General features: G+C 46.4%; 1 protein-coding gene across 1 annotated transcript; it reads right to left on the reverse strand.

The window, feature by feature from the left end:
* Window positions 1-269: 269 nt before the first annotated feature.
* On the reverse strand, window positions 270-11350 carry LOC120817973 (G1/S-specific cyclin-D2). Its single transcript, XM_040174679.2, has 5 exons — window positions 10753-11350; window positions 9654-9869; window positions 7405-7564; window positions 5245-5393; window positions 270-3406 (listed from the first exon to the last, which is right to left on the reverse strand). The coding sequence occupies exons 1-5, from the start codon at window positions 11275-11277 to the stop codon at window positions 3242-3244; spliced, it is 1215 nt and encodes a 404-aa protein (XP_040030613.2). The 5' UTR covers window positions 11278-11350; the 3' UTR covers window positions 270-3241.
* Window positions 11351-26859: the final 15509 nt, after the last annotated feature.

Genomic DNA, 26859 nt, shown 5'->3' on the forward strand with positions numbered 1-26859 from the left:
GCATGGAAAACGACATTCAAATAGAATACACATGCTTTTTTATATATTCCAAGTTGAACCACATTGCGAAATCACTTTAAAGCTTAGACCTACCACGCTTTTTTTTAGATGCTAGCAAGTCATTTTGGGCATTGGCCACTTTATCCAATCGGTTTTTAGCCAAGTTGTCATCTAGTAATACCACTAAAGATCAGACCTCACTTCAGGCACATGCCAACATAAATAACATTTATCCAGATGTCAAGTCTGTACAGAGGAAGACACACGAGTGGTTTTAGCCAATTTATTGAGAAACTGTTGAGGTACACTGTGTGGTTGCACATGGGGATAGTGGGAGAGGAGTTTAGAAAACCAACCACACTGAACAATGATAAAACATCCTCTTGGTTTAAACTTTGACTAAATGGGCACCTCAATACACAATATTCCACTTTACTCCAATGAACCGAACTAAACAGGCCAATGAAACTCCAAATATCTTTCCAATACATGTATAACGTACAGTATGGGCTGTTTTTTACTTAGGTATATGACAGCCTACATTAATGTATAGGCACGTTTAACTGCACAGTGAAATCTGGCGCAAGACTTTTCTTTGAAGAATACGTAGTCCTTCCCCTCATCCGGACTGGAAAAAAAAAAAAAAAGTGAAATTCGTCCAACAAAAATCAGAGCGAAAACAATGTGTGGGTGATGTGAAGTTGGATGAGGTAACGCGAAATGGGCTCTCGCTCTATCCGTCCAAATTAACCTGAGGTACACAAACATTACAAAGAAGCAGCAAGAATATGGTAGAATATAAAGATAAAATGAAACAATACAGAATAAAAACATGCTAATCAAAAAGATTGGCAAAAACAAGTACTTCCAGTCCCGCACCAAACTGTTACGTTTCCTCCAGTACACATACAACAGAAAAGCAAAGAAGACCTGTTACATTTACAACATTTCATAATATAGCAGCACACAAGTGAATCAATATAAGGCATCTTTGTGTAAGACTAGAAAACAAAAGCTTCATAGCAGCAAAAGAATTCTGTGTATGATCTAGTTGTCTCACTTTGGAATTATCTTGTTCAAATTATACACAAAACCTTTAAAAGCATAAACATTTTTTCTGTTTGAAGCACTTTTCTTGGGGAAAAAACATTTGGCTTTTTGCACAACAGAACATACAGGAATACAATTTAGAAACTGCATTTCTGTTCTAAAACGCGATGAGGACATTTGTTAGCATTTCTGCTCATGGGGGAATTTGGTTATATACAGCCAAAAACGTTCACACAATGTAAACCCCTACCGACCCCGTTCTACAAATGGAGAAAACTCATTTTAAATCTTCAGTTCAGAGTTTACATTTATAAAAAAATTAAAAGAAAAAAAAGAGCCAAACACCGGACACTGCGTGTAACTCTGAGACCTGTTGGAAGGTTTTTGGTTCCGGATTCACAAAAATTCAAGTAAGGTTAAATAAACGCAATGAACCCCCCCAACCCACCCGCCCAATAAAAGGTCTATAAGTGACTTGGCTTTCGATATGCTGCGTTCACGCCACCGCGCAGACTGAACTTCAACGCAACAACGGCAAAAGACATCGATCCCCGCCGGCTGCAGCGATAAGACTCCAGACTCAAACACGGTTTTGTGAAGTCTCTGCGTGAACCGTAGACGGCCTGAACAATAACGCCGTATTTACGCCTCTTATGCTTGGTTCCTACGGCCGTAGTGAACCAGTGATCGACGAGGATGAACACGTTTGGCGTGAACACAGCACTAGTTTATACTCTATTAAACCATAACACCGATTAGCCTACGTCTCCTCACCTATCGGGGCGAAGCTTACAAGACTATGTGCGTTACCCCCCATGGGAATCCAGCCCAGAAAATAAAATAACTTAAAAAAAAAAAAAAAAAAAAGGTCCCAACAACCCACTGAACTCTCCAACAACCACCATCCCCTTACCATTCTTAAGGAGTGTGTTTTTAAAAGTGCGTCAATATTGTTCCACGAAATGGAAATTGATAACAGGAGAAACTGCAGCGCGACCCACACGATCCCGCCCGGATGTCACCGCGGATTCCTCCTCCGGTGTGCCACTCAAGTAACGTGCAACTGCAGAAACATTACATAGCTTAAGTTAACTTCCTTGCTGTGAATCTACACTTCTAGCATCCCGCCCCACTCCTCCTATTCCCATCTTTTCCTCCCTCACACCTTCCACATGCGTTTCTTTTCCCCCGAAAAAAGCGTCACACGAAAACCTTCAACCAGCCTCCATTTGCTCTCAAACCTGGTACAAAACGAACCTGCCCAATATTCTCTTCCTCTCTCTTAACAAGACATCTGCCCATCCGAGACATCTGCCAAACACTCTCCTCCAACATGTAGGAGCTAGAAAAACAACAGCAATGTAGCCTCGCTGAATTATTACACACGTACACGTCGTCCAATTAGCATACTGTACTGGATTTGGCAGTGAAATGAAGACTCTTTATAACTGATCTTGTCCTCTGGATGAACTATTACCAGAAGCCACCGCTCCAAACCGCGGAGCCCCTCATGTCCCTCCTCTGTGAGCGGGCCCAGCCGCCTCCTGGCCAGCACGTTACCGCACAAACGGTAACGGTAACGCATCTGTAGGTGCACAGGGTGATCGATGGGCACTAGGGAGCAGTTAACTACAGCGGCGATCCCCTCACTGCATTTCAGCGCTGTTCAAGGGCCGTCGCCTCAAAGCAGCAACTGTGCTTTGTAAAATCTGAGTTTTACGGCACAGGCGGATTGATAACTGCTCACTGAAGAGGATAAAAGGGTAACATAACTAAATTCTAGCTAAATATTATATATATATATATATCATTTATTTGTACTATGTTTTATCAAAAGAAATATGTATATTTCATAGAATTATGCTGTTTTTTTTTTCAAGTATGAAAATATATCCAGGTTTCCGTTGGGGGAAACTAAAGGCACCATCAAGTTCAAGATGTTTCTTTTTTTTTTTTTTTTTTTTTTTTTAAATAGTCGTTTGATTACATGTGGCCTGTACGAAAAGGTGAAAGTACACCCAACTGGGTATGAATGGGGCAAAAAAGGAGAAAAAACTAGAAATTTCTTATTTACTAAAAGTTCATAGATTGTCACACAAGCGCCGACGTGGCGTCTCGACGTGGATAGCGGCGGCAGCTCCCGCCTCCGGTCAGTTCAATGGTCGAACGGGCGCGAGTGATGCGTGCGAGTTCATAAGTCGACGTCGCGTACATCCGTGGGGGTGCTGGACTGGTCCTGCTGCTCCCTCGCCTTGTTGCCAGCGGTGATGCCGTTCTCCCGCCGGTACTGCTGGCCCTGCTGCAGGCTGCTGGCCAGAACGCGCTCTATCTGCTCCTGGCACCCCCTCAAACAGTCCTGGAACAAAGGGAAGTCTGTGAGCTCGGCATGTATTCTTAAAGTATGAAGCTTCCACAACGCAAAAAAGAAAAAGGATGCCTAAACAAATCATTTTTAGTTAAAGTATATATAAATACGTGTGTGTATATATATATATATATATATATATATATATATATATATATATATATATATATATATATATATATATATATATATAAATATAATCCAGTCTTTCTCAAACTAATTGTTTTGATCTAAACAAGCTTTTTTGCAATAAATAAAACACGCTCGCCATGTAGCGTGACTGATCAGTACACCTGAATGCCAGAATGTGCAGAAACCTGGTATTTTATGTGCAAGTTGTTCTACAGCTTGGGTCACATGCACGGCATACCAGCCGGGAATTATGTGCGTTGAGGTTGGTGGTCCTGTCTGCAATCATGACCAGAACAATGGGTACCAGCAGGCTCCAATACTAAGAACACTGCACGGTGGGCACAGGAATCGTCCCTGACACAAGACCTGTGCACGTCTGAGGTATGAATACGAGGAGGAGGGGGGGGTGCGGCGAAGCACCTAAATGACCTCTGTGACCTATTTGGGTGTAGATAAGCAGATCTGGACTCCCTTCCTCCACCACCCCTCCTCCTCCTCTTAGGGTTTACGCCACGGTCAGGCTCATGCGGCGGTCTAAAGGAAATGGCTTTGACCTACTGAACCTCAGAGTTTGCTGTAAAACAGCATATAGGACAGTGAGACCGGATGTTTTTGGACAACTTCTCTAGTGAAAGGGGATCCTCTCTCCGCCTGCCGCCCCCCCCCCCCCCCCTCCTTGCCCCCCCTGCAGGTCTGTGTGGAAGCTGTGGGAGGTCTGGCTCACTGAGCCGGCTGCAGGACTCCGGCTCGCAAAGAGGCCAACATTCCTTTGAAATGTACGGATAATTGGAACCTGATGGGCCGCAGTCGGGGCGCCTGTTGTGACGGCTGGGTTTTGCGGGGCCCGCGTCGCCGTGGCAACGTAACCACCAGCTAAGAGGCAAACAGTGTTGTTCATGTGGCCCGCTGGCTGTGGTCTTTTGGGGTTTCTATGGTTCTGAACTGGTCCTGTGATGTGACAGTGAAAGATGGGATAATTTACGGTTGTAAGTGTTATTGTATAAGAACGAGCGATAAGGTGACTCTTTGGTATATTTGGCTCATTTATAGATATCATGCTTACATTAAAATCCCAAGCTCCATCCAGCTACTAATTGCAAACTGAGAAGCTGTACAAATGTTTACTATGATTGAAACAACAGTTCGTGACTTAATACATTACACTAAAGTCTACGGAGGACTATTCCCTCCCATAGAAGTCAAACACAGCAGAAATTCCAAATGCTTGGTATGGCACATTGATCTTCAAAGCACACCCAATTCATTTCAAAAGATTCCACGAATGCATTAAAGTCAACGACTTTTCACGCGTTTATAAAGTAACCGAAAAAGCGTCTGAGGAAAAACGTGGGGATTCTGCTCCCGACTTATAAGCCTCCACCAGGAGGGGCGTGCAGCTAATGTGGGAGCCATGCAGGGAAATTGCATGTGTCCTACCACAAGAATGTGGGCTCTGAGTTTTAAGAAGACATTCCCTCTGCCGCTGCCCTTTATAGCAGCAGTCAACAGCCAAGAATCAATCCCTCCCTCTCCATGAGAAGTAAAGCGCTCCAATCTGCCACTACTTAAGTCACCTCTGCTGTTTACTAAAGAACCTTTCATGCTGCTGTCGTGAGACGCTGCAATGATCGTCGTGCGGCGCTAAAACTGGGTCATCACTTCTGGCAGGTGTACATTTCCTTCCGTGTTGCACTCACCACCTCCGTGTTGGTGATCTTGGCCAGCAGGTCTGTCAGGTTGTCTCGACTCAGCCGCTGGTCGCTGTGGTCCAGCTTTAGGCCGCAGACAGCAGCCCCCGTGCTGCCGGTGGCGAGCATGGAAGGGGGGTTCAAGGCGAGGCGGTCATCTGACGAGGAAGGAGGATCAATGTGCAATTAGTTAAGGCTACAGTGACGTACAGGAAATTACATCTGCAGCCGTGAGCTGCAACACAGGAGATGAGAGAGCGGCGAAAACTTCTGAATCACCCCCCCCCCCAGTATGCTCGCTCCACAGCCGAACCAGACTTTCCCACAGTGTGAATTTCAACAGACGTAGCCGCACGGTGCAACTTCCTCAGGAGAAACTTCAGCTGTGATTAGAAAAGCAGAGCAGGAATCCTCCCACTCGCTGCGCAATGATTCCCCCCGATGCGCATCCCAGTCCGAAGGCTTAAGCGACAACAGGCCTGGATGATGGAGGAGGAATCTGAGGCAACCCACCTCCGCAAGAACTGAGCGGGAGCTGCTTCAGCCTTTAAGTGTCTTATCTGAACATTAGTCTAAGAGTTCCCACTCAACGTTTTCAGGAAGCTGCTGGGAGGAACAGAGACGTCCTGAGTTTAGAAAAGGGGCGGGGCTGACCCCGTTTCCAGGCCGTACAGCAGGTTTCATGAATGAACGTATTCACCGTGTCTACGTTGATGGATGTTCGACCAATCACGGTGGAGCACGCAGGAGTGTGAGAAACAGAACGCAGGCTGCGACAGTTTGATTTCTTTCCCCCCGGCTAACCTTACAAATTGGCTCAATATATCGGTCTATTGGTTTATAGCCGGTGGTGCACTTCATGAGAAAAGTGTAGCATATTTATGGTTTGATGGAGAACTCCACGAAAAAGGTTAAAGTTCATAGCACACGAGGTGCAGACTGCTCCCAATGAACTCCGGTTTAAGCTGCTAGTTTGCTGTATTGTCAAAAAGCTTCAGAAACCTCCTCCCTGCACACCTTTCTGGAACTTTTTATTGCAGTCTTGACGCAACTATTAGTGTCATTTGTTTTGGGCTGTTTGGAACAAATGTCAACGTTATAGACTAAACATGCTTCACCAAACGGTTACTGGATCATTTCCATTCCTTATTATTAGGCTTAATACCTTGCACAGCATCAAATAATGGTTTTAAAGACCAGACCAACACCGGTTGGGAGCAGCTGCACCACATGGCCCAGTCCAGCCCAGCACATAGACCTGGCCCAGTGCAAAACAGCGTTGGCAGATAGCTTTGATTAAACCCCCAGACAGAACCCTGCCTCGCTGCACCCATCTTCTCCTCCAGGGGCCAGCTGTCCATAGGAGGAGCTCCTCCATCGTAAGAAAAACATCGCAACTCCATATAAACCTCCAAACATTTATATTACAGCAAACCACAGCAGGCCTTTCTTTTTTTCCCCCACTGCGGCTGCTTTGTGCTTGGTATGAACCAGCTGCTTATGAATAGCAGAGACGACCACTTAAACACACCCATTATTTATTTTATTTTTTATATATATAATTTTTGTTGTTGTTGTGCATGTTAACCATATCTGACCACATGTGAAGTGGCTGCAGTATTTCCTTTACTGCGTTAGCTGAATGGGAGGAAGCAAATGAAAGGCGGCGCTGTGACAGAGCAGTTCTATATACTGACCCTAATACGCTTACATTACGTGTCTTCGCTGATCCCACTGTAGTGTTTTTGTCCAGGATATGAAAATATTAGAGGGATTGCTCTTATAGGCAAAGGAATACCGTGGAAATTCCCCTCGGGAAGAGGCCTAAGGGGACATCTGAGAGTGCGCCTCTCCAGAGGTCCGAGTTTATTTTGGACCTGAGGAAGGGGCAGTAGGAGGAGGTTCACTGCTTCCCTTTCAACAAACACACGCGGGGTTCATCTGCACCAGAGTCACACAGCACAGGAGTTCAGTAAGAGAACAGTGGCTGACTTAAGGAAATGGTTTATCGAACACCGCATTGATACGATTTATCAACACATGCCAGAGAAATGCGGAAAGGATTCCTCTAAAGCAGCTGTGAAGGAAAACTACGGGCTGAGACTATAACGTGGCAGTCTGTGTGTGAATATTCTGCTTCATGTGGGAATCACAAGGCAGCAAAGTTACCTGTGGCACAGAGGGCGATGAAGGTCTGCGTGTGCTTGCGGACCACCGGCAGCTTGTCTTTGGGGAGGGGGAGTCTGCGTATGATGTGCTCTATGAAGTCGTTGGGGATGACCGAGGCCATGTTCCACCTCAACTTCCCCAGGACGACCAGCTCCCAATCCTAAAAGACACAGACACAAAAGTGGGAGTCAGTCCAGCGTCGGCGGAATCGTCTCACTCGAACGGGTTAAATGGCGCCCTGCCACGCTTCCATTGACCGTGAAAGAAGATCACAGTGAGTCTCTTTTCCCAGTGGAAATGGCTCTGTAAGGAGAGTAACATTTCTTCACTTTATCTCTCCGCACCGCATCTCATTATCTGCGTGCCTTTCCCATTCCTCACATCCTTTGTGTTCGTATAGCCGACATGTGACGAGCTTTTCCCTGCCAATGAGGCGGCCTTCCTGTCACAAGCCCCAAACAGCTACAATGAGTCTGCTTTCTGCGCAGGCGGCGGCGGGCGCACAGCCTCTTCAGGCAGCTAATGCAGAAAGGTGTTTCATGATTTCATTTCCTGTGTGTTCAGTCAACCTTCACAATGTCTCACTGCTTCCCTGCTCGGCTTCCAGTATTTCGAATAAGTCATGGCGAGGAGGTGGAGGCTGCTTGAGTATTTTTATCTGCACACACATGCAGTTTGCGTTTTATGCTGTAAAAATGTGCACTTGGGTTCTGACATTCACAAAGAAAAAACAAGAGTTCCAAGCAGTGAAAACCACACAGGCCTGGAGAAATGCAAGCATGAAAGTTGGTTAGAAAGGCGCGGACAGAACGAGCCATCAGATCAGAAACTAAATGAGCGACGTATTTGCACCCAAGCAACACAAAACCAAACTACTAAACGGCGTCTCCGGGTTTCCACAAGTCTCGTTTGGCCAGTTTATTGATGGGATTTTCTTCAAACGTCTACAAGTAAAGACTAGAGATTGAGAGACACGCCCTTAACGACTGCGAAGCATGGTGTAGTAATGCATTCAAAAAAAAATGTATGTTTCTTTTTGTAATAAAAAGTAAACTACAAAATTTCCTGCTGCAGTGAAGCATCAAAGCCGGGACTGTAAAGGCTCAGTTCGTCCTTCCGTCAGCCATGACGTCGTCTACTGTCCCATCACAGCATGAAGACAATGAGGTCGGCCATTTGCAGAAGACGTATCAGTCATTCACTGCGCTTTCTGCTTATCCGTGACAACACCACAGCTCATTACATTACTTCTTGCATTTCCTATGGTTGCCTTTCTTTTTAGAGAAAGAGGCTGATTAGACGAAAGTAATCCGAGTGGACAGCATTCTATGATTACATCCATGAAAATGCAAACTGCGCAGTCAGAACAGCTGAACTGGTTTACTGCAGTTATGGGTAATTTGTGTCACCTAAAACACTACCGTAGTAATCACTGAAAACCCAACAGGGACAGCACCTCTCCACCCCCATACGAGTATTTATCATCTGAAACATCGTTCACATCTACGTGGGTTTCCTGTACATAACCTGCCACACACACATGCATTTAACCTATTTGAGCCCTCGCAGAGATTTTCTGACAAACGATGCAGAGGTTTATTGTTGGAGAGCTCACTTCCTGGACAGCACGCGCTCCCCCCCCTCCTCATCCGACAAAACCATCCTGTCAGGATACACAGGAATCTGGAGGCCAACGACTATGTGGAGCATCATGCGGGCCGAAGGTAATTCCCCTCAACAGCTGCAGGCGACACGGGAGGATGCAACGACAGCACGTGGAGCCGTTTGGTTTAAATAAGGACGCAAAAGACGGACATCGGTCATAAAAAGGTCATAATCGCTTCTAAAAAGGGGGGGGGGGGGGGCTTTTATTTAAACACCACCAGAGATGGAGTCCTCATAAACACTATTGGTGTGTGGAGGTAAAAGCAAAAGGTGCCAATGCTGATTTCAATGTTAAAACTGAAAACAGTATCTACTTCATATAGAAGGAGCACATGGACTGCAAGATATTCAAGTTCTGTACTGCATAACTGACACTAGAGGGCATCACCCGCCTCTTCAGTCCACAGTGCATCCAGAGAAAGGATGTGGCTGTACTGTGCACAGCTCCTCTTATAAAAAAAGCAAATGGGACACTTCCTGTGAAACCAATAAAGCCGTTAGCGTGACAAAATCATCCCAAAATATGACTCTGCATTGTCATGTTCTCCCGGATGAATGGGGCCTTTGAAATTTCCGGTTCTCACCAGCAGTTCTCGAGGCGTGATGGAGTTGTCTGTGTACATGCACAGTTTTTCCGCTGACAGCGGCCTGCAGTCCTTTAACTTGGAGGCCAGGAATATGCACACGGCTCCCAGGAGCTGCAAGTAACCCTTTCTGGTGGGCACCACGGCTAAAAATCTGTCCAAATAGTTAATGGCTAAAGGGAAGACGTCTTCATTACTCTTCTCCTCCTCACACACCTAAAATGAGACGGGAATAAAACAGAAAGAAAACAGTTAGAAGTAAAACAAGAATTACGAAAGCAAAGTAGGACAGTAGGAGTATTCTTGCTTTGAATTAGTTGGTGGGAGTGGTTTTGCTAAAGAATGTGATGTTTTTTCAATGCTGGTCTTGTCATAAGGTTAAAGGTTAAATATCTAATTTTCATCGCACTTTAGCAAACTCAGGATAAGGAAGAAACTAATTAGTTCAATGGGAAGTCATTCAGCAAAACGTCGCCATTGAACTCCTCTTCCTTGTCGAGGCTCGTCGCTTTTAAAAAACTATTTAAAAATAAAAATGTACCATCTGGGTTAATTGAAGCACGTGCACAATGTTAAGACGCGGTGTTAAAATAGTTCCCGACGGTTAAAACAAAACTAATATTCTGCAAACGTTCGGTTATTTCGCCTTAAAAACGTGAAAGTGGTTCTGCAAAGCACGTTGCCAGACCAAAGCCTAAATAGCTTCAGCCATTTCAAAAAAAATAAATAATAATAATTCATTTACAATTATGAAAAAGGGGAATTATCCAGTCTAAATTAAGACTAACTTCCCCGCTCGCGCGTGGGCTAGCGGGTTTAGCGAAAAACACCACCTTTTGTTAGCTGTTAACCAAAGTAAATATCAAGCTAGGCTACTTCTTTGAAGCTCGACTTTCTTCGTGGTGGAATTTCCGACTCTCCCACGCCTTCGGTGAGTCATTCTCATTCAATTGTCAAGAAGGTTACCAGCCTCCGACGACCTTCTACGGAATAAAACCCGTGGCGAAAACATGTCAACATGCAAAAAAAGAAGAAGAAAAGTTTAGCTTAAGCAGTTAACGATGGGTTAGCACAGCAACGCATTAAAATGCCCACAAACCTCGTGCATCCAACCTGCAACCATTCGTCTCATATAAGGCTGAATATCCTTCTGCACCCGCTGGAAATAGGAGCACTGAGGTAAAAACTTGTCTTCAACTGTTAATAAACTTTGCAACACTCTGTCATCATAGAGGAGGTTTGGGTCAGGCTGGGCTCTCACGACTATGTCCGACTCCAGGCAATAAAGCTCCATGACTCGGTTCCCCTTCTTCCCCCCCTCCACTTTTTGTTGCCCCTTTTTTTCGTGGCTAAATAATAACAAATAAAAAACAATAAATATATTTTCAGGATGTTGACGACAGCGAGGAGGAGGAGGAGGAGGAGGAGAAGAAGTGCCCGGAGAGGAGCATGAGGCTGAGACTGCTGGGTTCGCTCCAGTCCTGCTGCCTCTCGCCTTTGCTGCTGCTGCTGCTGCTTCTTCTTCTTCTTCTTCTTCTTCTTCTTCTTCTTCTTCTCCTTCTTCGTCGTCTTCTTCTTCTTCTGCAGCAGCTGCTCGAACCGCACGCAGCGAGAAACACAACATCCGGCGGCAGCTTTCAAAACAAAAGCCGCAGTGGCACGAACTCTTCCGTTCTGACTGCTGCTCTTCTTGAAACTGTTTGCTTGGTTTCCGGCCCTGCTCCAGTGTTTTGACAATTATTTTGAAAGAGACAGACACGTGGACTGTGACGTAGGTCTCATCTGCTTCCCAACTGGTGTGGATTTTTGTGCCCTGAAAAGCCTCTGCATAACAGTGACAAACAATTTCTCACACACCTCTATTGCATATATATATATATATATATATATATATATATATATATATATATATATATATATATATATATATTAAATCAATTAGTTGTATTTACTCTAATTTCCTTTTCTGATTTTTTCTCTTAGTCTGAGAAAAAAAAATGATTGAAAAAAGGGAGTGGGAAACTCAGTTTACTTTCGTTGATGCCATTATTGTGCCATAAATGAGCGAAAGACAGAAAGGGAAAAGAAGAGAAAGGGAAAGAAAGTAAGTTAAATCGACAGAACATCTTGTTAATACTCAAAAAGCAAAAAAGCTAACAGGCTAACGGTGTAGTGATACACTGGAGTAAAAAGTCATAAAAGTATTTATGTCTGCAGAGATGTCCATCCATGCAGACACCCTTGACCAATGCTACTTTGATCAAGTATTATCTTGTTCAACTAGTTTTCCCCTCATAAAACCCTCATGTCTTTTGTTTTTTGTAATTTCTTTAAAGTTGCCCACCGCATCTGCTGTGTTGTACAATTTCCCTTTTCTCTCATTGATTGTGTCGTCTTTGCATGTTAGCATTGTCAACGGGAGCATGATGAAATGCTGAAGTTAGCATGTAGCTCCAAGCATGGCCTCACAGTACCGCATGGCTGAACACTTGGTCTTTTCATGGTGTGTTTATTGGTACAGTAGCTTGTTTTGTAGGTGCTCCACTGGTTCATAACGAGTTACCTCTCATTTTAAAGGAAGTACACAGTCTCTATGAAACCATTTGGATTCATGGGACACATTGTGATGTTGCACACATCCGTGTGGCGAAGGGTGTGGACGGCATGTTGATCCCTTTCCAGGGAAACGTTCTCCACTAAGGAAGTCCTTTGGCATGGTTGCAATGCCAAAGCATGAAAGTGTGATGATTGACATGTAAATCTGCAGAGAGTGCTTGTGGAAATCAGGACAAGGTAAGCTTATAATAGAAGAGGAAGACATGAGGTAGTTAACTCACAATCAAGTTGGATCTCTGAAGGCTGTTTCACTTCCGTGTGTTTTTGTCTGTGCAGCTGTGAGTGGTGAACTCACAATGGAAGGCATCAAAACATGCAAAAGTTCACTTTTCACGATTCAAAATATGCTGCTTTCGATGGCGCGGGAGCTGGTTTAGAGTCAGTTCAGCAGAGTGATAGGATCTGAGCTAAACCACTTCTCGTTGGATCGACTTCACAAACTTCCCCCTTTTCGCAGTCGCCACCGAAAGAGCTGAATGAGATATGGGGTTTCATTGAGAGAAAAAAAAAAAAAAAAAGCACTGTGGAGCTATTATGAGAGCAGACTGTGAAGTGAGAGTGGGAACTGTCTCGGAGGGAATGTCAAGGTTAGCAAGATTAGTTCTACTTCAAAGGAGGGGGTGTATATTTGAGAGGATTCCTCTTAAAATCGGGATTTCACAGGGTTGGTTCCTTTGTGTGCTCATGGAGGAACTATCAGTTCCCAGGGGATCCTTGTTTTGGTCCAAAGGGAGTCGCTCCGCGAGCGGCCCAGAGAAGTCTCCCGTACCAAACAGTCAGAGCCCGACACTTGAGGGGAAACAGAGGTGTTGGCCGGATAGAGCAGCCTTACCCTGTAGCTGCTGTTTGCGCATGTGTCCTATGATAACACATGTCAGCCGCTATCACACACTCTGAGCTGCACAGAGGTAGGAGCGCTCCAAGCCCTGGGAAAACGTGGAGGAGCGTGAAATCACCTTGATCCAAAGATTCCTGCTGCATACCAGTCCACTGAACCCACACTGGGGCCCGGAGGTGGGCGGACCGCCGCAGATCAAGAGAAATAGAACAAAAACAGAAAAAGAGAGGTGGAGGGTGATGGTCAAGACCTTTAATCCCCAGAGATTGTTACAAAGCTTAACGTCATCTCATGGGTTTCCTGTGCAGGCAGCGCTCAATGATGCAGGCCCCTCTTGGATGTAAACACAGAATTCACTTTTTAGGCCCCAGTCTCCAGAGCCGGGCTTGATTACGGGTTTCCCGTGCGCTCTGAGTCGAGCCGGCTGTTTGACTCGACGGACGGAGAGAGAAAAGGATGCCGTGGCTGGAATGCGGTGGCGAGAAACAGCGGCGAACACTCCTCCCGGCGCTGAGTGATGGCCGGTGTGTCGCTTCGGCCGGCTAGATAAAGTGGCTTCTGTCCGTCACATGGTTGCATACCACGTACACTCACATCAACTGATTACACCGTGCTGGAAGTGGATTAGACGGCCATTACCACACATGAGAAGTAGCCGACATGAATGTTCACACTCGCTGCAGAGTGGCCGAGGGGAAAGGCAGGAAAAGAAGGTGCTTTCCAGGAGAAGTTCAGCAAATCACATGTAGGACCTATGAAATAACTTGCTGTGGTTTTCTCTGCCCAACGTCTCATAGTGATATTTTAGTCGATGTGTAAATCCCACTTCCTTAATGCTTGTGTAAACCCTCACCGTCAACCCGTAACATGTGATTGAAGGCCCTGTGGCTAGTTGCAGTGAAATACGCAGCGAGATTTTAAAACACATGGAGCGTCAGGACATCAGCACAGGGGGAAAAAAAAGAGGGTGTTTTCCGCTCTGTATCTTAGGAATGTTTTGGCTAAACTGAAAGCCATCATTCAAAGCCAAATGCCAACATTTGAGCAGACAATGATGGGACAGATAGTAACATCCGGGCCTGGTCTTTAGTCGTCTGGGTCGTGAACACAAGAGGGTTTCTTTTCTACAGTTTGGGCCACGGTCACAGCTGAAACCCCCCCCTCTCCATTAAGTCTGTATACAAGTCTGACGTCCGGCAGCTTGCATCCCTCACTCGTACCAGAGCCTCTGAGAACATTGCCCTATTCTCCCTCATGCACTCAGGAGTAACAGCAGACAGAGGAGGGGAGAGGCACTCTGAACAAAAGGGGTTCTATAAGGTGCTGGTCAAAGGCCTGTAATGAAAAATGCTCCACGTTGTTGCAAAGGAAGTTCAACCTATCGAGAAACCCATTTGTCCATCAGTGTCATCAGACTGCGTGCTAAGCTAAGCTAACCCACTGACTGTACCTTCACATTAAACAGATACAAGCAAATAAATGTATCCCTCAAAATGTACATTTCTAGACAAACGTGCAACATGAATCTGCGTTTCACTATTATTTTCTTCTTTTCAACACACGTGGATACAGTCCCAATATCCATACCCATAAATTCACAAAAAAAAGTCACAAGCAGCAAGTGACTTGGGTTGGATTCTAATTGGGTGACATCACATCCTCCTCCATTTCACAGCGAAACAAACCTCGCGGCTAGAAGGATCCGCAATAGTTGAGATGAGTTCTGCGTCCCTCCCACCTCTCCCCGCACGCCAGACTTTAAAGAAAACAAACATGCACGCATGTACAATAATGCCCGTGTTCACGGTGTGAAATCTCGGCATGCGTCTGCAAAAGAGAGGGCGTGCAGCGCGACGCCTGACTGTTATATAACTCTGCAGTGGGGGGGAGGGGGGGGCCCCTTGTTCTGTACCGGCAGTTGATTCGGAAGTTCCCCAAGCCTTCCTGACACATGTCTCACATCTGCCGGGGTCCAAGAGTCACCGGCTGCTTGTCACAAGTGAACAAGTGTGTGCGGTCAGAGATTAAGGAAGGAAGGACGCAAACAAAAAAATTGCGCCGGCGGAGCCCTCGTGGCAGATGTGTCTTTTTTTTGTTGTTGCAAAAGATGCTGGACAACTGGAGCGAGGTGATTGGCCGGTGACAACTAGTGGGCGTGTCCTGGCCGTGTCCTGCTTCCTCTGTCTCCGCTTAAACGAGAAGAGTGACAATTCATCGGGGACAGGATGTCCAATAGGAAAGACAGATCCCAGGGGTAGATAGAGGGCCTTGCAGCTGGCCACGCGATGACCTTAGTTTAAACAAAAGTCCGTCTCTTTCCCTCTCCGTCCTTCTATCAAACACTCTCTGTGCCCGTAGAAAGATGAGGCATTAAAATCCGCAGCTGAGGACTGAGAAGTTTCCAGCTCGTCATTTTCGTGTGAGTTTATTTTAAGCCAACGGGCCTCGCTGTTCCACAAATAACATTGCTTTCTTCGTCCATTCACTTCCCTTCCACAATGGAAACATTTCCATTCCTGCACACTTACATTTCCCTCCTGAGAGAGAGAGAGAGGAGGAAATGGGGGGCCTCGCAATGTGTACGAAAGCTCTTTGAAAGCGGCTCTAGCCAGGCGATATGCTCCTTATAAACTTGGAGCGGGGAGGAATTCAGGGGCGGACTGCTGCGGCCTGGACTGTCTGCGAGCGGCCCGGCGTTTGCCTTTGTGCGACGCATGGGCTAACCCAGGGCCCCCCGCGACTTCAGCCGCCGCGTAGAGAGGCCTCTGTGAGGCTGAGTCAGGCTCGAGCCTCAATTCACCTCGGAGGTCCCGTCGCTTGATTCGGTTCAGCAGTGGGACTCAGAAGGCCCCCGTCCAACCGCAACGTGTCTCGTCCATTCAGAAAGAAGGCTGGAAATCAACTTGTTATCGGTACGAGAGCCGGGCCCCGTCGCCGCAGCGACGGCCCTCTCGTGCAGAACTGCAGCCGGACCAAACCCATCGATGCACACTGATAAGTATGGTCACTTTAATAGATCTAAGTGGGGGTTGGGAATATTGTTTCTGTGAGGTAACTTGCTGTAATTACTTTGTCTTCAAATTGAAACCATTCTAGCATTCTTGGCCGACTATGGCATTGCAAAACAGACTACATTTATCCAATTAGGCATAGAAGACAAAGGCAGAGTGTGTGAAAAACAGCAAACAGAGCCCTTATAGCATGACATGATGCTAAAACGACCACTTTGCTTCAACCACAAAGCCATCGTTTTGGTCCATCTTGAGCTGGGCGGTGAACTCACAACCACAGTAAGCGACAGAAACAAACACTTCATGTGACCATGAAATTTAGCATGTCCCTTGTATTTAGCGATCTCTAGCATCGCAGAGAGTCCCAGAATACGATTCTTAAAAGGACAAAGAGTGGCATGCTGGTCATATCTGCAGGAAATACCATGATCTGAGCATAGCGGTGGCTGACACCATCATTCTCCTCCGTCCCCTGAGAGCCAGCCCAGCTTTGATCCTGTCATGGCTGGATGGGGGGGGCCGCTAGCAGGGGTCCAGAGAGGAGCAGGGGGGCCCAACCAGTCGGGGCCATTAGTTTGAATCTGTATCCACCAGGGCATTCTTGTCTCGGGGCATTTCTTTAATCTGTACAATGAGCGGAATGTAGTTAACACTTTAGGGGGGGTTACTTGTTGGACTACTACAGCAGCACTCGCCCCCCAAAAAAAAGTCTGTCATATGTCTCTCCATTGAATGCCGAATTGCAAGTTATTCAAAAATATATATTGTTATGTTTAAAGATGCTGGTTGATGTTGCTACCTTATGACAGAGCCATCCCTTTCCAATATGTATGCTAAGCTAACTGGTCGCTTCGGCTACATGTTTGCTCTACAAACCCGAGCGTGGTGGCTTTCTTATTTAGCTCGCAGAAAATTTGTTTTCCCCAAAATGTCAAAGTATTTGTACAATAAATGTTTTGACGTCCATAACCTGACACATTCAATCATCATTCCGCCATGTCTTTCACACTTTACATTGGGCGCAGCCCTTTTTTCGCTCGCAGAGCTCAAAATCCAGTTGAACAGGCTGAGCGTTAGTTTAGACAGAAAGAAAGCCAAAAGTACTTCCACCCCAGACAAAAGCAGTTGAAATCAAAACCCGGAGATTAGTCTTAATCAAATAACAATCTCGCAGAACCAGATACCAGTGCTTTGTTACCGAGCTGAGAGCCCCCGGAGCCATGCGAGGTGGCTCAGGCAGTCGTGATACGACATGCTACGTACACACAAGATCATTTCACACTCCTGCAAACATGGTATTTGATCCAACTAAACATTCCCACAAGGACTGCCTTGTTTAGCAGTCCATCGGGTCTGTTAATAATAGTTGCCGCCCGGGAGGAAACTTTTTCCTCTTTGCCTAAAGTCAACGAAGACAAATTCATTGATTCTTCCCACCGAAAGTCTGGGAGCGACGGGGGCTTGTTGCAGTAGTTCCACGGATGTCAGACGAGCCCACGCTGGGAAAGAAGGAGGATCACAGCGCCGCCGCGGCCTAAAGCTGCAATGGTCACGTTGATCCTCGGCCGCCGCTTCCCAGGGCTGAGGCCTCGTCCCCGGGGAACTGAAGCCGTGCAGTTCCGGCTACGTCACTCTGCGTCCTCAGAGCTGTGCAGTGACCTACATTGTACTCAATATGCATGTGAGACATCACATATATATATATATATATATATAGAGCTCAAACACAAAAAAGTATCACACATCTTTAAACTTAAGCCGTGCCAGTAGCGTGTATGGGGGCATGAAATAGATCGTCATTAGATTTGGCACAGATAATCGATGTTCCCAGAGGATGAATCCTATATGACTCGATAGATTCTATCAGAGATTATGTATTATTGCAGAAAACAGGCTATGTTGAGTAGAGTGGTCAAATGAACACAACCTGTATAATTCATTATAAATATAGCCTTTTGCAGAATTCTGGAGATCTATTTACTTGCACATTTTCATTTTCATATCATGGTGAAAAACACAACACAACACAAAATGCTGAGGTTTTCTGTTCACCACAAATTTTTATTCCAGACATCGAAGCAAAACGGTATTTTTTTAAAAAGTCGAAAAGAGGTGCGGGATTGCCAAAAATGCTGACTCCACTCCAGGTTTTCCGGGTGCTCATTTCTTGCAGAATAGGGGAAGTCACTGAAAAAAAAAGTCAATTTTAATTTGTTTAATACTTATGAGGAAATACCTGCAAACCTAACATTCCCATCACCCTCGGCCGTACTATTCCCTGCTAATCAACAAACACTAGCATGCTAACACAGAGAAAGTGGGATCGCTAAACCTGCTAAACATCAGCCTGTTGGCTTTACAGCCGGCATGCTGACATCTCGCTCAAAGCATCATTGTGTAGGTTCAGCCTTGTGTTTAAAAACAAGCATGCAGATAGTTTGGCATGTGGTGCAAAACCACCCTGTTATAATGCGGTGTTTAATCACAAACACGAGGACACTCTTCAGGTCTCACCTCACTGGGTTGTAAACTTTAATACATTCTCACGTCGCGTGTACGGTCCATCGTGCTCGGTCTGGTTACAAGGCAGTGTTTCACAATAACAGTCCGTGTGACTCACGGAACTACTTATAGTTCCTATTGTTACACACCCCTTTTGTCATTTTTGTAAATATTTTGTGAAATCACCAAAAGTTAACTCTACAATATGGATGCAATATTGTTGCAATATTGATATCAAAGAGCTTGGTCAAAAACACTGTGATATTTGTTTTTTCTCTATTATCCAGCGGAAAACGTTGTTTCCAAAACGAATGTATTCGGTGAAAACAGGAAGCGCTGAGGAATATATTATGGTTAGAGTCCGGGCCGGAACTCAAGCCCTTTGTCAGGATTCCCACCGTCACTGAGGAAATGAAAGCACACGGGCGCTTCTCTATGGTTTGCATAACGTGACATAAGTACACGTTGAAAGAAGCAAGACTTTCAACCAGACTGCAGAAAAACTGATGACTGCAGCGAATAAGGAATTGCACAAGTTGAAATGGTCTCACAGTGGGAGCTGCACAAAGCGAGAGACACAATGCGGCATTGGATTCATTCTCCCGACCTTGTAAAAAAAGCAAACATTCTTGAGGAATGTGTGAAATGTGCAGCGTGGGAGGAGAAGTTTGACACATGTGGCTGGTTGCGAGACATGAAAAGTTGCCAGGACTTTCAAGGTGCGGCTCCTCTCTCAGCCCTTTGCTGTCCCGGCTGTCAAACCGATGTGTTCTCAGATGTGAGGGGGACTGTTGACCTACATGTTTGCTTTCTGGTGGGTTCCTTGAGTTCAGTACGAATACAGTGAGGTAAGCGAGCCGCAACATCATCTATACAACCCCAGAGAGCCAAAATGCACAAACTAAGCATTGCATATAAACTGAGATACTATATACTGTTTCTATACAACAAGTTAGGTGCCGAGGAAATGTGCAGGGTTGGGGTGGGCGGAGCATGACCTTTAACATCATAATCTAACTGCTGTGTGACTAGCTTGACATTAGCCAAGAAGCAGTCTCTTCAGGCCTCAAACCCTGAAATTCAGGTGCTTTTACCGTCTTCAAACCACATGTCTAAATATATTCATGTGGGAAGAAAAAGACAACAATAACCAAAAACGTCCTCATTCGTCCTCTGCAGCGCAATGCAGTAAACGTGTGGTCAACATTGTGAGCTCAAGGTTCAGGCAACAAGGCCACTTCAGGACAAACATTGGGGTTGGACTTAGCATAACTCCACAAAGTAGTGCTGAACGGATTTACACTTCACGGTTCCCGTCTCATCCAGGTGAAGGGCGCTTTATTTGAGGCAGACGGATGAAAAGCTGAAGTGAACCAACGGGCAGGTGAGAAGCTTCGGCTACAGCTGCGAGTCGCAGGCTATTCTGGACCGACGAAGGGCATCAAAGGCCAACAACAGCTGGATCAGCTTCCTCCGGAGAGCAGCGTTTGATGGCTGGGGAACACGAAATAGACTTTTTCCTCCGTGCAGCCGCTAAAAAGCCCACATGACATTTGATATTTCGCTGCACATGTCTTGACATGACTCACGGAAGCGCTCGGCGATGCGGAGGACACGAGTCGTTGTCGTCCAAGTTCTGAAATGTGCTTCGTTTCTCATCGCACAGATAAGGAGCTCAATATGAACAACATTGAACCGGTTGAGAGGGTGTGCGCAAGGGGGACAAAGTGATAACGCATTCCCTTTTGCTATAATCATTTCCTCCCTCCGGCGCAGTTTCAGCCTCTGCAGCTATCTCGCCAGCTGAGACGGAGGAGGGATGTGCTGGGAAAAGTGCACCAGCAGCGCCATTGAATTAAAGATATGGGAACTTGGAAAAAGTCAAACGTTGATCAGCTCTTTGAGTTTACAAAGCCTCCTGCCCATTCAAGATGATCTTTCTGTCCCGGAATGACTTGGTAGGAAGAGAAATGGCTACGTTGTTAATATTTTAGTAAATGGTTTTACGCAGAGAAGCAATTTAAGGAAAAGATACTTTTCAATGGTCAAATATTAATAAACTGAACAGGAGACGAGGCTACCGTTTCAAGTAAACCTCTAAAACTGTTCATTTAATGTGAGATTGTCTGAGCCGACGTTCTGGATTAAATGCAAAGGGCCATGAATCCAAATCTGCATCAGTGTAGCTTCTGGATGTGTAAGAAGACAACTGTTTACTTTCACTTTTACTGTTGACGTTTAACTTTTACATTTTCTCCGATTCTTAAAAAAGTGTTTTTAAGGAGCTTCTCTGCCTCAAACAGCCTCCCACCTTCAGGCCTCAAGAAAACAAAACCCTGCAGGAAGTCCATTAAACGTACAATAAATATTGGTATTGATGTCGTCATGGTAACGACACCTACGCTGAGCGCTTGGAGTGCACAGCTTCACAGCCCAATGACCGAGCGCTGGGAGGGAAACCGTTCGAATGCTCACTCGAGAGCAGCTTTTCTGCTAAGTCAGATGTTTGTTTGTTTTTTGCCCACAGACGCTGACGTTGCATCGCGGCCCGCAACAGGAACTCCCATCTTCTCACACCTACGCGCTCAACGCGACCTTCTGTTCACAACTGACACGCATTTATCTGTCTGACACTGATGTGGGGACGCGAACAATGGGCCACTGACAGGACGGACGGGCGCGCGCCAACACGCCGAGCACTGCACCTTCTTTCGACAGAAACATGTGTTTTCCCACACAGGCCTTAGACACCAAACGTGTTCTCACAACCGTTGTTTTAGATGATAACAGGGGGGGTGATGATGTTATCAGACGATCGGTGAACCTCGTGGTTGTTGTTGTTGTTGTTCGCAGGAGATATGGTGGCATGCATGAGCGGCCTCTTTAAAAGATGAATACAGTGTTTTGTTAGAACAAAGGCATCAAACATCTCTGCGTGGCCCATGCTGTGTGCGCGCCTGGCCAGCCACAGGCTAGAACAACGTCTCTTTCACACATCCAGTGCAAACAATTAGTCGTTACTCACGTTGCCACATCAAATAGCTGCACAAGCACACTAATCAGCATCCTGCTGTTGGGATTTTTGCCTACATGACACACATCTCAACCTCCGGAGGTTTAATGTTATTTCCACATGTACGTATGAGACTGCACTCTGATTTCAATATTGCAAACAATCACTGGCTACCGAGCAGCACAGAGGTGCAGCAGCTCGGCTTCGCTGTAATGGAACTTTGTGTGGGATGAGGGCTCACTGACGTCGGCTCTCGCAAAACCTTCCCAGCCAAAACGCTGTTGCGGGGTCATATCGAAGAGAATAGGCGCAGTTATTCAGACCACTACAGCGGTGGATTGTGCACCAGATCAAAGAAGGAGGCCTGGGGCACATTATATCAGATTTCCATTTGAGTTGAGGCCCTTCATTAATTTCTGACATTTACAGTTGGATCGGTGCGCCCCTTTTTGGAGGCCTCTTTGGCTCTCGGTCTGCGTTGGGGCCCCACCAGCCGCTCTTGGAAAAACCCGGTGCATCTGACTTGCATTGCCTGGCTCCACTTGTGTGTTCTGTTTGGCCCGTGCCGCAGGAGGAGCAGAGCGGACCAATTACCAGCTGCCGCTCCGAGACCAATATGATGTCATCCTCCCGCTCCGCCATAACAGGCTGCAGATGAGAGGGGGGGCCGGGCCTCCCTGCAGCCTCGTTCGCTTAACGAAAAGCAGGAAGGCACATCAAAAAAAAAGAGAAAAGAAAATGGTATTGAATGTCCCTCAACATTAACATTTTTCTTCATCTCGACTCATTAACCATTAAAGTAGCCCATAGTGCATCACAGCCCGTTAGGAGCGCGCCGGCCTGGAGATTGAGAAGATAAGAGCACCTTGTTTGAATAACGCTGATAACAGCCCACGTGAAAGCAGCTGCGATGCCGTTCTGCAGTTGAGGCCTGTGAGTTTCACAGAGGTGAGGCGGAAGCGACGTAGCAGGGACAGAACCGCCTATGTGTTATCTACACGCCCCAACTGTAAGAAAAATAACCCAATGGCGATCTGCTGTGCCCTTCTCGCTTGAAGCGACACTCCTCCGTTCTGTGGAAAGCTGCAATCCGCCAATCCTGTCCTCACATATTAAAGGCGAGCGATTACATTGAGTGTGTAGGCAGAATCAGTGTTTTTTTTCTCTGTGACAACTCCGGGGACCACTTAAGTGCTATCCCAGAAGGCATTGCATTTCCCAGGAAGTCTTGAAGCCACATCAGAGAATCCGAAGGGGCCTGCGGGCTGAAACAGATCTCCTCCTCATTTCCCGACATACTCCGTCTCCAACACCCGACAACCACACGCTACGTATAGAGCCGCAGCTGATAACAGGCCACAGCGCAGAGCATAAACAAACAGCAGCTTTAAGTGTTTACGTGTGCTCCGCCGGGGATTTAATCTACACGAGAAAAAGGAATGTCAAACAATACCGTTTATCGAGAATTGGCCGAAGCCATTGATGTGTGTTGACGGATGTTGTTTACAGGTAAAGAAACCTGCAAGTTATGTGTGAAATGTTGAAATTGCAAGACTATTGACTGATGCTATTTGCACGGACAACAACGCAGTATTCCGGCAATCTGCGGCTGCGTAGTTGGGGAAACACAAACCGCGGAGGTTAGCTTTGTTTTAGCTGTGTGTATATTCAGACAGGCCAATTTTAGTCTGGCTTATAGGAAGATGAGAGGGGAGGAAGAGTTTCACTTCCAGATGCAATAACTCAGTTTTGATTGCAGGCTACGTCGCTGCTCGTATCTTTGTGAGGCCGTGCTTAGGCGCGAGGGAACACGTGAGCCAACAGCCATCATGCTAACATGTTCCCAATGACGCGTGGACGTTGGGCAGGTACGATGTTTACCGCGTACAACCAAAACGGTTGCGAGTTAACCTGAGGCGGATTTAGTCTTGCAGGTAATCAGACATAAACCAAAGAACTGTTTCAATTCTAAGCTGATGATGATTACGGGTCATCAAAGGGAAATCTGTCCTGATCGGAACATGGATGTCTGTACAAGAACTCAAGACATTTCAGTCTGAACCAAAGCCATGGATTGACCGACAAACCTTTCCATTCTTAAAAATAAGGACCTGTAGTCATTAATCATTAAACCCCACTAATATACATACAATAGTTGGGCCCTCAAGACTGTCAACAATCAGCTAAAAGCACCTACATTTCCCTCGTCTCCGAGCTCTTCTCTCCCCCGGAGCTGAAGATGCATTATCAGGAATATCGGTTGGTTATTTGTTGTGGGAGAGGGTAAAAGGCTTCGGCATCAAATTCCACACTAAATCTTCAAGAAGCCGAGATCCAGATACGACTCAGGGGAGGGCGGGGTAGCAGCGGGGTCAGGCGCTTCACCTCAGCATGAGGCGCTGGAAGAATTTACTTCATACCTTTAACAAATGAAAAAGCTATCGTTGTAATAATTTACGATTAATGAATGATAAGGGAGGCTGTTAGTTCATCAGCTGTGTGTGTGGAGGTTTCAGGACTAATAGGAATTTTAAAAGGCTCCGCATGCAATCCCAAACATTTCCTTTTTTTCTTCTTCTTTAAGGCTCAATTTCTCTCTGCTGTTGCTATTGAACAAATGAAAACAATGCAGATAATTGTCCCGTGCCCCCCCCCTCCCGGACATCCAATCAGTCGTACTCATGATACCAGCAAATTCGCCGGCATGACTTCTCGAATGTAAACATTATAAAAGACTGCAGCCACGCAGCCGGCCCGTCGTTTTCTCTCACGGGGGCCGACTCCTCTCTGTAAGAAGAGATCAACCTTGTCAATTGGTCTTTCGCTCTACACCATGGAGACTGTGTGAGCTATTTCCCTGCATCACATTCCTCTGCCATCCAACCTCTGTCCTGCCTGGACTTTCCCACAGAACCCTAAACCCTGTGAATGAGAGTAGGCCTTTGTTTCAGGCATTTTTCATCCTGATCCCAGCAATTTCCCCATAGTGGAATGCAACAGGAATGCCAGAGCCAGCTACCTGGTATTAGAGAGTCTTTGTGTGGAAACAGGAGAGGCTGAAGGAGAGAGCAGGTCAAAGAGGTTTGACAATGGATAGGCGGCCTCTCAAGGCGATCGGCCCACACCGCCGAGCGAGTGAGCGGCAGATCCAGGGTCCAAAACGTGCCGACCTGCAACAAGGAGAAAAAAAACCCCGACATTGTTTCAGTTTTTCCCCCCCGGTCAGGATCTTCTCCTACTGTACAAATAATTAACCGGAGCGGCGGTGCAGCAACTGATTGGCATGCGTGCACAAGCACAGCTGAAATGTGTGTTGCTACGAGCTTATCACTGGCTCGAGAGCTGTAAGAGTGAGGCAGTTGTTTGCCTCAAGGTGCAATTCCATTCATTCTTGTTGCGTGAGAAACCAGGGGAAGAGGTTTTTAATTTGAGGGACGCCATGCGAGGACGAGGATTTACCGCGATGTCATCCGATAATCAGGTTTGATCCCAACAAGTCACCACAAGAGCTCATTTCAGCGACTTTCAGTTGTGGTTCCGCGGCAGATGTGCAGCGGTGGAAATGTCGTGGAGGTGCACAAACACGGCGGTGTACGTGTCCGTGCAGGATCCGCTCACACGGTGGGAGGCAGGCGGTTCCCCGGGCCCCGTCGCTGAAGCCATTTGCACCTGAAACCCGAGCAGCCGGGCCTCCGAGACCCACGGATGATCTTCCCTGCATCCCGAGTCCCATGATAAGCTGAGATAAGGCGCCAGCTGAAGGGTAACGACAGAACTATGGAGACACGGGTGGGGCGTCAGGTCATATATCCTTGCGTGTCATGACCGCAATTGCCGAGGGGGGAGCGTCCGCTCGCCTCCTGTGAGAACCAACATCTGCAACACGAAATCCACTTCATTAAAAAGACAAATAACCTGAAATATAACTGAGGTCAAATATGTACGTAAAGATGTAAGCGAGAATGTAAGCCAACTCTTTCCCTGCTCACCTGGCCTGGACTTTGGACACGGAAAGAGCGAAAGAGAATCATTTCCTATGTAAAACGTCGACGAAACCAAACGATGGCTGTGTGTGCTCAGCTGGTTTGCCAGCCCTGAGGGATGTGGAGATATGCGGTTAGATTAGCCCGTATAGGATAAGGGCAGTTAGAAGGGGGGTCTGTATGGACACTCTGAGGGGAAACACAGGCCTCCCACAGGGGAGCATTCCTGCAATAAGTCGGCCTAACATACATGACGAGCCACCGCTCCCCGTCTCTGTCTCGAGCAGAAAAGGGGAACCGTGTATAGAGACATTGCATGAATGATTTGACTTCCCTTTTTAAGGCTGTCAAAAGTATGATGAATGCGTTAAATTCTGAATGAAAGCGACAGCTTCACTTCCCTACAAAGGCAACATGCAGTCTCTCTCATTCTGCTGCAGCACACAGCACGGTGATGCCTTAAAAACTGCAAAACAGAGTTTATTTACAAGTGCAAGGTTGTATGCTGTGTGGAGATATATTTCTTTATTATTTGCTCTGGTTAAAATGGAAAACGTAGCTGAAAGAGGACATTTGCTGGTATTTAAGATTATCCACATGACATGAAGCGTGGTGATGTTGGGCCAGAATAGTTCAAAGCTGGCTGTCACTTGAAGAATTCAAGCACAAGCAACTATCTGAGCCATGGAAATCCTCCACACAGGAAAGGGAACAACTTTCGGGTTCTCAAATGGCCAAATTCCATCTTCTTCCTGATGCATAAGTGGTGCGCTCACCTAGTAACTGGTAAACACACATCAACAATGACGGGGAAAGATGAATGAATCTTCTCCGGAGAAAGCAGCTTTAGGAGCCGCCTCGCTGCTGAGCCTGAGGAATATCATTGACGGGACTGCGTTCACAACATATGTCTGCCTCGGGTTCATTGATCTATAGTGTCGATCGCCATCACTTGTGGCAAGATGATGCGCCAAAACAATGGAACACCAGGTGCAGTTGGCTGCACCGCTAACCCCTGAAAAGATAAAAGAGCTTAAAACTCAACTGCACGGATTATGATCCGCCATAAAGTGTCCATGCAGCTGCATCCAGGGTCACCGGCAAGCGATGGAGACACGTGCTGGGAAAGAAACGAAGACCTGCAGATGTTCAGTCAGACTTTACTCGCGTGGCCTCGGGGTGGGAGGGGGGGGCTTTTGCATTGTTCATGTCCGTGTTGTGGTCAAAGTCTGGGTGGTGCCGG

The sequence above is a fragment of the Gasterosteus aculeatus genome, chromosome 4, assembly GCF_964276395.1.
Source record: "Gasterosteus aculeatus chromosome 4, fGasAcu3.hap1.1, whole genome shotgun sequence".
NCBI lineage: Eukaryota > Metazoa > Chordata > Actinopteri > Perciformes > Gasterosteidae > Gasterosteus > Gasterosteus aculeatus.

Coding starts and splice junctions, on each gene's coding strand:
- LOC120817973 (XM_040174679.2), bottom strand. CDS start 11,277: ATGTTGTGTTTCTCGCTGCGTGCGGTTCGAGCAGCTGCTGCAGAAGAA. Junction 9,870..10,752: donor TTGCAGGTTGGATGCACGAG/GTTTGTGGGCAT, acceptor GTCTCATTTTAG/GTGTGTGAGGAGGAGAAGAG. Junction 3,407..5,244: donor AGATCACCAACACGGAGGTG/GTGAGTGCAACA, acceptor CCTTTGTTCCAG/GACTGTTTGAGGGGGTGCCA.